The following is an 11,722-nucleotide window of genomic DNA, read 5'->3' on the forward strand; positions in this document are numbered from 1 at the left end:
CTCTGCCGCCTCTCTGCCGCCTCTCTGCCGCCTCTCTGCCGCCTCTCTGCCGCCTCTCTGCCGCCTCTCTGCCGCCTCTCTGCCGCCTCTCTGCCGCCTCTCTGCCGCCGGCCCCGCGCGGCGCCTCATGTCGTGCGTAGCCTGGCGCAGCACGGCGTAGCCTTGTGCGCCGCGATCCGTTTTGCGTGTGCCTGTCTCTGTCTCGGAGGGGCACTTCTTCACCACCGCGCTGCCCCGTCCCCTTTGTTGCTGCAAGGGCCGCGGCGCAGCCGGGACAATGAATGGTTCCGTTGCGGCCCGCGGACGCTGGTGGCCGCTCCCAGATCACCTTACGTCCGCGACGACCTCGAAGATGACCACCGAATGCGAGTAGGAGGAGGCTGCACCTGCAGACCGATTCCGAGAGTCGTTTTCGTCGCTCTGTCTCTCTCGCACTTATGGGGCCGCCCCATGAGTGCGAGAGAGACAGAGCAACGAAAACGACTCTCGGAATCGGTCTGCTGGAGGAGACGCCAGTGCTCTCGTCGCGTCCCACGCCCCGTCTGCCGCGTCTCTGTCGCACTCGCGGGGCGTCCCGCACGGTCCCGCTGGACTGCGAGAGAGACAGCGCGACGGGCCGCCGCCGTGGTGGCCGTGGCGCCCGCGGAGAACAGGATAGACAGGCCCGGGGGACAGGCCCGTCTGGCGGGTTTGCCTACCCTCGAATCCGCGGGCGCTATCTCGTCCGGTGTGGTCGTACTTGTCGTACTCGTCGCCCGGCGAGTCTGTTTCGAAATTCGTTTACAGTGGCATGAAGCCCTCATATTCCAGCCTGGTCTCTCCGCAGAGCTCCTCGAAGGCAATGTACACTGCTGTAAACCTGGAAACCCGAGCAGGCTGCATGCCCCCTCATCTGATTGTGGAATTTTTCATGATCTGATCCGTTCCCGGTCTGGTGTTGTTGTTGTTGTTGTGCCAGAAAGGGAGGTTGTGTTGCCCGCTGCTCCTTTCTTGTCTTGTCCCGTGAGTCCTGTCGCACTTGACAGGTTTCATTGCAAGAGTCCCTTGCTGCGTGTCATGCCCGCTGGTCTTTCCGAGCGCATTGCAGTTTGACTGGTTGTACGTTTCCTTGAACACCGAGCGACATGAGGAGCCTAGACAAGAACTTCCGACCTCACCTCGAGCACCTATTTAATAGCTCTTTCAATGGTAACATTTTACTTGTTTTTTTCGGTTTTGCAAAAATTCCTTTGTCTGTATCCATCTGTGCTGTTGTTAATTTCCTTCGCTGGAGCTTTTTCCCCAATGGCAGTAAGGTTATGCCATAGAAGATGGGTTGGTGCCGTTTTTGTGGTTGTCATAGGGTAATAAAATTCATCACTGCTCTCTTCACAGGTAGCTTCCTGAAACCGTTGCAGTTGAGAGAAGAACAGACAAGTGCTCCAGCTATTTATCGAGACAAAAATGTTTGCGACCACTTCAAGTTGCACATTCCGTATGCTGGCTATGTGTTAGTATGGGAAGTTCGTTTTGATTCGAACTGTCCTGAATTTGCCCCTGACTTTTTATTTGATGATGAAGCATTCACATCATTTCTTACTATTGATATGTTATGTGAGAGGGTTCCAAGTCTTGAGAACTGGGACACAGAAAATCCTGAATGTCTGACGAATGTCATTCAAGAACTTCTCAACTTGTATACTTTATTTCAGTTGAAGCGTTTAGTAAGTAAATCAATTACTTAGTCTTTACTTTATTATGTCTTACGAACTGCTTTATTATTATTGCTTGTATATTTTTTCAAATTATAGGAGAAAGATGGATCACCCCTCAGTGATGAGTGTTCTAAGCTAGTGCAGGAGTTTGAACTTAAAGAAGACCAAATTCAAGTACTGTCAGGAGACTCTCCCATTATTCCACACCATTACACAGGGTTGGTGTCCCAGAAGTACTCTGGCATACTTTCTTCGGTTTTTTTCATTGGCACACTCAACCAGAATTACTCTCTTTCAGCTCTTCTAGGCCCCCTCACGACACAGTCAGTATTTTGTTCCTCCAAGTAGAAAAACTATTGAATTTTGAAGAAATACTGGGTGAAATGGCATTACAATTCAATTTACGTGAATTTTCACCAAATGCTGTACTGTTACACATGGGCCCAGTTTTAAGGAACTTACTTGGTGGTGATGTATCAGAATTGGAAGTCCCTAGTTTCTCGAGAAGTGAGGGGCTTTCATCCTACTTTGGCAATGCTCTCCGAATTTTGAGAGAAACTTTCAACCAGGTGAGGTCAATGTGCTGAAAGTACCTTCATAAATTGATTGAAATGAGATAACTGACAGTAGTGTCTTTTCCAGGAGAATCAAAGCTTTGAGAAACGAAAAGAGTTCCATCTTGGTCTGCGCTTTGACCTTCTTGGACTTGATCAATTATCTGTAATACCCATAGAAAATGATGTACCTGATTTCACGACAAGTTCTTACAGGATTGAAGTAGACAAATTTTGTGCTGTATTAATAGTGCGAACACCAAGGCACAGGTCAGTCTAAAAGTTTTGTTCATTGGAAGTAATTAACATATATTCCAGCAACACTTGTATATATATTTTTTTTAAAATTTTATGTTTTAGTACTGCCAATCCCAGGATTTCTCTCCGCACCCTTTCAGGAAGTTCTCATGATGTTCATGGTGGATGTTTGTGGGACTTGCAAGTGGCTATTGAAGCTATAATGAATTCTCTAATGGACCTCAAGGCTGACTGAAAATTTTAATTCGCTTGTGATTGTTTTCTTTATTTGTCCAGTAAGAGATTACAACTTTCTTTCTTTTCTTTTGTACACTTGTTGTAAGGTTGTTAATTCTAACTGCATATTCTCTGTAGAGTATTCTGTCAAATACACAATGTAACAAAAATATAATTTTTTATAATAACAGGTTTATAAAAATATATATGACAATTTCACTTTAGTTATCTTTTAAAACCACTTTGCCATACTGTATCCTTCAGATAAGCCACTTCTGGAGCTTGAAGAAGGGACTCAACCATGTCCTTTAAGCCCAGCTCACTAGCGATCTTATACCGCACATCCATGTCCTTTACATGGCCTAACAACCACTGCATGTTAGTGGTCATCTCACGGGTTATTCCTGTGGTTCTCTGCAATCTGAATGAAGATGTTTTCTTCAGTAATCAAAGATATGTTATTGTTTGGGGCAGCTTGTGAAAAATCAATTTACCTGTATGCGATATTCTGTATCAATAATGGAGTCAATTCCATGGAGGATGACCAGGCAGAGAAGTATTCCTCAGAAGATAGTCCGGGAGAAATACAATGATAAAATAAAGCTGCCGCCCAATCCGTTCGGTGGTTGTATGCCCTTGACACAATGAGCGCTTGGTGAAAGCTGTTGCAGCGAGAGAAATACATTAAGAGCAGCAAAGTAAAGACACACTTCAGAAAATGATAAGTGCATTATGAAGTACCCCAAAGTTGAGACGAGTTTTCCTACACTCTTTGAATCAAGCTGAATGACACGCAAAATAGAACCTTCTGAATGGTTGAACAGAAGATGCTGCTGCAGAGCTACAAGTTCAGCTTGGTAAGCACACACCATGGCATGATTTACCATATCACCCTGCGGGAGAGACAACTTTTTAATGAAACATTACTCTCAATAGAAACAGTTTTGAAGGGGCACAGGCATGAAAACTGTTGCAAACATACCTGTAAGTAACATTCTGACGCGTGACTGAAATCTTGCAAAGCCATTTCCAGGCTTTGCTTGGTCTTTTGGTTGTTAGACAATCCACACGCCACAAGGTCACTCAGACGATCGTTACCCTCCTTTTGCCATAACTCTGCCTCCTGCTGGTGCATTTGGAAGTGAGCTGCTGTCATTTTCAGGAGTGCTGTATCGTTGCTGCATTCTCTTCTTAGCCAATCCAATAAAGCTAGCTTAAAGCCCAAGGGCTGAAATAAAACAAATTAATTAATTGAAGACTTGCATGATAGCCTTGATGGTTAAATAATAAGATCAGTAATAGTGACACTAACTTTAAAGGAATCTTTCCGAAGGAGAAACTCAAAGTGATCATTTTCCTTCAGCACCTTAAAGATGTAGTTCATTTCTGTATATCTTTGGATTCCTGTCAAGAGACGAACCTAGAAAATATTGGACTGTTAAGCCAATGAATTGTCAAAAACGCAGTATGCACACTTTACTATGGCCGTTTGCTCACTCACCAGCAATGCCCATTCTGAGCGGGTCTTCAAAATTTGGGTGAAATTACTGACAGACCGCAAAACTTGAGAGATACCTTCCATGTGACATCCAGCAGCATAACAGTCATGAGCTCTCACCAAAAGCTCTACAGCCGTGGTTAAAACTGTAAAGCAACACCACTCATTTTAAAAATATGAGGTACATTTAACATGTCAGAGTTCAAAAATATTACTCAAAAATTTACCTGTTTTTGGAGTACTTTTATCTGTTATTGACAGTTTGCAAACCATATTCATCAATTCATTGCCTAGGAGAGAGGGGTCAGGAACCAACTCCAATAAATGTTGGAAATACTGCTCTATGTCATGCCCCCATAGAAGAAAGACCTTGACATTGCCTGCCGTGGTAAGACAGTTTGAAATTATTGTATTGTTTTATACTGAGAGTGACTTAAAGTCACTGACAACTAACCTGGTGCAGGCCCTTTACTGATAGCTGCTATAATTTCACGGCTAAGAAATTGAACTCTTTCAGCAGACGACATTCTTAATGCTATCATAATATCAGACGCCACAGAGTAATCACCAGAGTATGTATGTGACATTGCTGTGCGCAACAGCTTCAGAGGATCGGTAATGGCTATGACATCCTGGATTCCAACAAAAGACAGATGCAAAGTCAGTGTTTTTTAAATGAGTGATGAGCTGACTCAACTTAAGCAGTCCTACTTACTTTGTAAGCTAAACCTAGATTTATAGCAAGCCGATAGCATGCAACCAACTGCTTGCCAATTTCTTTCCCATGCTTCAGCTGCTTGCAAAGCTCTTGAATAACAGACAAAACTTTTGAATTGGCGGCTGAATGATTCTGAAAAGATTTTACACTTTCTGACGAGGAGGTCAACCCTTTGTCTTTCCCTAAAATAATAAAAATAATAGTAAATGGCATGTCTTTGGATCAAAAATATGAGGCAGTTCATATCAAGTTTAGCGACAGAATAATTGAACATGATTCATGATGCATACCGAGTGAGTTAGCTGAATAATCTTGCCAAGTCTCTCCAAATTTCAGGGCCGGAAATAAAACCCAATGGGTTGGTATTTCATGGACTTTTAACTGCCCCTCAACAAGGCTTACACATGAGTGGATTATTTCTAAATCCTGTAGAAGTAAAGAGCAAATAACAAAACAGAAGGTTATAAATTTGTAGTTAAAAAGGTTTCAAAGCACATATTTGTCAAGAAGTTCAAATATTACCTGATGATTGGACTGAAAAAAATTGCAGACCCGGCTGGCAGATACAATATCACCTACATCAAGTAAACAATTGACGAGTTTACTGGGACATGGTTGTTCTATACAGGTATTGTCACACTGATGGAAGGCCTCAGTAAAACTAAAATTATCAATTCCTAATTCTTTGGTGCATAATTTACTTAATGCAGAATTTTGTAGCTCCTCAACAAGGATATTCTAAAAATAAATAAACAATAATAAGATCTTACTACAACCAAAACTAGAAAAGCACCATGAAAAGTTACTTACATAAATTGCTGGATCACTCCCACACACACAACATTTCCACATGTCAACTTCTACCTTATCAGCTTGAGATGACAAATCATTTTGGGTTGAATTTGAAATGGAATGTTGGAACCATTTCAGAGCATTATGTAAAGCTCTCCATCTATGGCAAACAAGAATTGTTAGACATCAATAAATATGGTAACAGAAAACAGAATTCTGTTTGTTACCTGTCCACATTTTCTTTCAGATCTGGCACACAAGTATGGAAAAATTTAAATGCATCTGATGGATCTACCATAGCCTCCTCAAAACAGGCATTACAATCAGCACAAAATGCTTTGAAATCCTGGTAATTATTTTCAAGCCACTTTTTAAATTTATCAGATTGCTGGAATTAAAATAAGTAGATGTTCCATTCATTAGCCTGTGTGAGCACTAGCAGCTTTCAGAAAACACTTTGTTTGCTCCTGTTACATTACCTCTAGTACAACAAATGTTCGACCACTAATCAAAGAAGCCTCCTTATACAATTTCAGGGAGATAAGTGTTTCAGTACAGGCTAAAATTTCTTCAGTGCTGTCTTGCAAGTAATTGCTGACATTCAATTGGACACCTGTGGCTGATAACACGTCCAAAATTTCTAATAAAGTCTTTAACTTATCAATGGTCCCTGGCAAGAAAATAAGTCATGGTATTGTAAAAGTTAAAAAAAATAAAAAATCATTACAATCATTTTAATAAACGATCAATCAAATGAGAGGTAAGGTACCAGGTTCAGCAGAGAAAGATGCATATGTTTCACAAAGGATCTGAACAAATATTATTTTATCATTGGAGGATGGAAGGTACTCCAGAGCCTTAAATAATATTTTTAAACAAATTTCAATGACAAAAGGGCCGTTGTTCAAACACCAGGGGCTCTTTTCTCTCCTTTTCTCAATTCCCCATTCCTAAAACAAAAGAGGATGAAGCTGAATAAAGGATGACAAAACAAACTGCTACTTACATAAACTTTGTAATACTCACAGCAGTTAGTGTAAGGAATTCATGTAAGCTTTGCACATTTTGAAGTTTGTCCCTTTTAGAAAATTCATTTATCATAGCTAAAACTAACACTAAAGGGTGTTCCTGAGAAAAATCAATCAAGATCACAGGGTGATTGATCTAGACCATCTAGACACAATGACACACACTATTTTTCAAACATGTCTCTTACCGGTAAAAATAATTTGAAACCAGTGAGTAGATTAGAACAAGATACTTCCAATGATTTCAAAATAACAGATTCAATCACGTCTGGTGGCCATGGTATATTCTTCTGACAAGACTCATACTTGACACGTTCTTCTTTTGGAAGCCAACTGGCAAGCCAAGCGACCATTTTGGCTTCATCATTGGCCTAGAAACATAATAGGACGAAAGTAAGCATTTGAATAATTTGGATGAATAAAAAAGTTGATGTAAAAGTCATAAACTCTCAACCTGATAAAAATCTGCCAACACAGCTAGAACAGGGCATGGTATTTCCACACAAGCATGAAGCAGGGCTTCTGCAGGATCCACACTACCATGGCATGCCAAGAGAACACCAAACAAACTGTCTTTGACCAGAGGAGGCACTCCACCTTCATTGATTTGTGAGCTTGATGAGTTGGTGATGTGTTCTGAGTCTTTTGGACCAGCACCCTATGCAATTGAACCAAAAATAAATCACTTTTTTTTTCACCAGTATAAAGCACACACAGCCACTGTTCAGCATACCTCAGATGAGACGGTCTGGGCAGTACCCTTAAGTCTGGAAGACTCTACACGAGACCGGCCGGCAGATTTTATGGAAATTGGATATTTTTGAAGGAATGACTCAAAATGTTCCTTTAATGCTGTTGATCTAAATTGCTGAACTACATCTTTGATCTGAAAGCATTTACAGGTGAAAGGACTTGGCACCTTTGACCATGAAGCATAGAACATTATCGAGGTATTGTGAACTCACAATATCTGGTGGGTAACTGTAGATCTGGCAAAATAATACAAAGTTGACCCAATCATCATTTTGAGCACATTTTTCCAAAAAAATTCTGGGAAGTGGAAGTTTGTGCAAGTTTGCCATTTGCACTGCCAGCCCCTGCATATGAATGTTTAGAGGAAGACTGCACATGAGCAGGTCAAAAATTTCTTGTGGATTTATAGCTCTCCCATCAATCATAAGTTGAAATAGAGAGCCTAAAAAATAAAAATAAATAAATGTGGTATCCAAGTATTTGATAAATGGCGAAAGCAATGTAAGAAGATTTTGTTGACTTGAATGTCTCTCAATTTGAAATGTACTGACCATTAGCAATCTTGTTGCTTGGGTCGCAGGTCGATGCGTCATCCGACTCAAAGGAGGCGATTTGATTCAGTGTTGCAATGTGAGTACGCAGTGAAAGCGTTGATTCCCCTAACATTTCAATAAAGGCAATACATGAACCTGTTATAGTTGGGTCCATGGAGTTCAAAAGTGCCAATTCATGTGCGGGCAGTATATATCTCTTCAGCCTGCAGTTACAGTAAAAATTAATAACACTTGGAAATCCTGAACTAACAAGTCAAATTTGCATTGACTTACAACTTTCGAGATGGCTTTCCAAAGCTGCGAATCACTTCAGCAAGTACAAGCATTGATGCATGACAAGGCCTTCCCTGCTTCAAAAAATACTGAAAGTCTAAAGATTCCTGATGGCCATGTAACAGTATAGAAGGCTCATGGGAGAAGTCGACTTCATTGCCAGTGTTATCTTCCTTAAACATGCTGAAATGTCAGAAGCAAATAATAGAGTTGCAATGGATAAACAAATGAACTGAGTCAGTGACAGTGAGTCAGTGATAAATACCTGCAAAGTGATTGCTCCTTTAGTCTTTGATAAACAAACTTTTCTTTAAGCAGCTGATGCAGTGAAATGTCGACTGGCGTTTGGTCCTCATTCATGCTTTCCAACAGTGACATGAGCTTTGGATGATGACCAAACGCACTTTGTAGCTCGGCACGGTCCGCCATACTTTTAACGATGGAGTTGCTCTCCATTTCATGCGAAGTCGTTTTAGGTAGTAATAAAGGCACTAATGAAAGCCACTTACTATCAGACTTAGAACTTTTTAGATAATCTGCAGAATATTCTATAGCAGCAATCAGAGATGTTTTGAGATCCTGGTCATTTTTCAAATTCTGATATTGGGTATAAAGCCCCAACCAAGCTGGTGATTGACAGCTAGTTTTTATGTCACAGGACACCATAAGGTCTGGCATATTACACTGTACACAGAAGTCAACAAATAGATCTTTCATTTTACAATCCATTCCATTAAATATTTGACTAGTATGAATCTCTCTCAGCAAACGTCTGTGAAGGTCATTGGACTCTTCAGATGTGTATAAAGAAAACCTGCAATTTAATTTTTTTTAAAGAGGGGAAAGTAAATAAATGTGAAAGACAAAACTCAAATATTTGGCCTTTTACCTGCTAAGGTAGTCTAACAAACATTCTTTAGTTGCCACAGAGCATTTAGATGTTGGAATGCAATCTATCATATCTTGAGTTATTTCCCACAAAGACAGAAATGTAGTCAGCCTGTCAGGCATTTCAGACTCTGCATCAGTCTGCAAGTGGTTTATATCAATCCACTTTAACAAAATTTCAAGCTTGTCATAAGATATCAAATATTTCCAAAACTCATCTTTGTTCAACATTGATTCTAATGTTCCATCTGATGCAATACAAAATATTAACATGTCAATTATGTTGTAAAAGGAAAAACGAAGCAAATACCATTTGATCCACCATTCAAAATGTGCTTACTTAAGGTTTCTAAGTAGAGTTCTGAGAGCAATGATGATCTAGCATTACATGGCAAGGCCAGGAGGCTGGCGATTGAAAGCTCAAGTTTATTCCTGCCATCCAAAGGTGTCATAGTTTGCAGGCTATCATCTGCAACGGTAACCCCTCTTTAAAGAGAAGGGGAGGGTAAAAGATAGGTATTAGTTTTAATATGAAAATAAAAGCAGAATGGGCCAGAAACAACAAAGATCCAACTTACAACTCTGTATTTTTAATGATTCCCTCAATTAAAATTAAGAATTTCCAGGCTTCCATTTCAGAGGGTTCCAACATACTGATTGAGTTGAGCTCTAATGCCAAATAGTCTCGGACGTTAGTGTCAGTTGTATTCAAACATAGGCCTTTCAGGGTAGGCCAAATATCCCTATCCTAAGAAGAGGGAAAAAACAAACAGACAATTTCTGTGAAGCTTCATCCAATAAAAATTAACAAAAAATTGAAATTGGTGTTAAAGAGAATATAGAAAACTTACAGTGTTGCAGATAACATCTTTGGCCCTATCTATTTGCCTTTTTTGAAGCAATTCATTTATGTACGTATCAGCAACTTTTTCAAAAAACTCATTTACTTGGGCAGCACTACGCTCTCCCCTAGACAAAAGTATTCTTTTAGCACAGTCTACTGCATCAGCACTGAGTAAAGCATGCCGTACCACCTGAAAAATGGAAAAAGTCAATAATTCTTGCAAGGAATTTCTTAAAAATCAACACGTACAATCTGTAAAAGATGAAGAAAATCAAAGTGCTTTACATCTTCATCCGATTTTGAGGACAGAGTGTTCATCAGAACATTAGACGTTGAGCTGGAGTGTACATGAGCCAAGGTAACAACCCTGATTGGGGCTGCAGAATGCATTGGGCTCCCAGGTATATCTTTCATCAAAGCTTTGAGATGATTCAGATGAAAATTCAACTGCCAAACAGAGGTTCATTAGAACTGCAGAGCTATTTTTAAAATTGAGCATATCAGCAGCATTGTATAAGAAAGTTACCAATTCTAAAACTGCTTTCTTTTGCTGCACAGAATTATTGGAGCTGGTTGACAACTTGAAACCCTCCAACTCTTGTTGCAAAACTTTAATATGGTCCGCTGTAAGGTTAAGAAGACTTAGACCAAAAGAAGAGCTTCTGTCACATTTTTTTAAGTGGTTTAAAATAGTTTCAAAAAGAACAGCCATTCTCCCAATATGTTCTTCAGTGTTGATGGAAGCTCCAGAAGACAAGTGTTTCAAAAATTCTGATCTAAAGGCTGGCAAATGAAAAACAAAACAGAAATAGGAAAATATTATAACCAAACTGGCGCAAAAATTTTGAGATGATTGGGCCTGATTATTAAATAGCTGAAGAAGAGAAAGTCGCATACCTCTATGATGTAAAGTGAAAGCTTTCTGCACAACTTCTGAACGCCCTCTTCCTAAACCATCTAGAAGTTGCGGCAAGGGCATCATCTTGCTGGAGATAGCTCTGAACTGGAAAGTGAAATTAGACACCACTTTTACATTACAGATAACAACGGACAGGGTTTAAACATTATCAGAATAGTGATCGAACATACAAATAAGTGCTGACCTTTGATCTAGTGCACCATTACGACTGAAAAGTAATTTCTCACGCATTAATATTTAGCATTAACTTCATCAAGAAAAAATCATTAGCAATACTTACTTAAAAACACAATTTTAAAATAATCATTGCCTGACAATGACTCACAACGTTCAGATGACATGACGTTTTGACAGGCATAACAACAATAACACCAAAATAGACGACAGGGTTATGTTTCACGGAATAAATATTTCAGAAGAGACATGCGATGTGATAATGCATATTTACAATACGATAAAGTATTTGGAAGACTAAGGGACAGGAATCAATAAAAATCATCTCTTGACTTAGAAATAGTGACCAAAATAAGACACTCCAAAAAACAAAATAAACATTGGCGACAGTTCGGCTGCAAGACGCAACCCACGGCCTTGTCCGAAGATTGGTCGTTCCCAGCATGTCCAACCAGTGGAAGAAAAATGTGCAACAGTTAGGAAATGTCAGCGTCCGGACACGGACTTGTTTCTTCGCGAGCGAGCTAGAACTCAATTACTAGAACCGTAAATCTAGCCC

The 11,722-nt window shown here is 40.1% G+C and overlaps 2 protein-coding genes across 3 annotated transcripts; one reads left to right on the forward strand and one right to left on the reverse strand.

Annotated features, from left to right (window-relative positions):
• The first annotated feature begins 858 nt into the window (after positions 1–858).
• On the forward strand, positions 859–2,946 carry LOC117647558 (BRISC and BRCA1-A complex member 2-like). The gene is made up of 6 exons (XM_034389360.1): positions 859–1,188; positions 1,375–1,703; positions 1,791–1,912; positions 1,993–2,263; positions 2,337–2,518; positions 2,609–2,946. The coding sequence occupies exons 1-6, from the start codon at positions 1,125–1,127 to the stop codon at positions 2,739–2,741; spliced, it is 1,101 nt and encodes a 366-aa protein (XP_034245251.1). The 5' UTR covers positions 859–1,124; the 3' UTR covers positions 2,742–2,946.
• Positions 2,728–11,588, reverse strand: LOC117647556 (spatacsin). Of its 2 annotated transcripts, none has more exons than XM_034389356.1 (32): positions 11,270–11,588; positions 11,174–11,197; positions 10,968–11,073; positions 10,597–10,853; positions 10,356–10,517; positions 10,078–10,260; positions 9,805–9,974; positions 9,567–9,712; positions 9,228–9,474; positions 8,604–9,152; positions 8,339–8,521; positions 8,063–8,268; positions 7,724–7,953; positions 7,492–7,644; positions 7,213–7,416; positions 6,947–7,129; positions 6,757–6,858; positions 6,500–6,680; positions 6,210–6,400; positions 5,958–6,118; positions 5,749–5,890; positions 5,461–5,676; positions 5,229–5,364; positions 4,936–5,120; positions 4,675–4,852; positions 4,448–4,600; positions 4,224–4,366; positions 4,035–4,142; positions 3,705–3,950; positions 3,464–3,615; positions 3,217–3,384; positions 2,728–3,143 (listed from the first exon to the last, which is right to left on the reverse strand). In XM_034389356.1, the coding sequence occupies exons 3-32, from the start codon at positions 11,050–11,052 to the stop codon at positions 2,948–2,950; spliced, it is 5,616 nt and encodes a 1,871-aa protein (XP_034245247.1). In that variant the 5' UTR covers positions 11,053–11,073; positions 11,174–11,197; positions 11,270–11,588; the 3' UTR covers positions 2,728–2,947. The 2 variants fall into 2 exon arrangements, with proteins under 2 accessions (XP_034245247.1, XP_034245248.1); XM_034389357.1 differs by having other exon boundaries at positions 11,160–11,197.
• Between the last annotated feature and the right edge of the window lie 134 nt (positions 11,589–11,722).

The sequence above is a fragment of the Thrips palmi genome, unplaced genomic scaffold, assembly GCF_012932325.1.
Source record: "Thrips palmi isolate BJ-2018 unplaced genomic scaffold, TpBJ-2018v1 HiC_scaffold_2, whole genome shotgun sequence".
Lineage (NCBI taxonomy): Eukaryota > Metazoa > Arthropoda > Insecta > Thysanoptera > Thripidae > Thrips > Thrips palmi.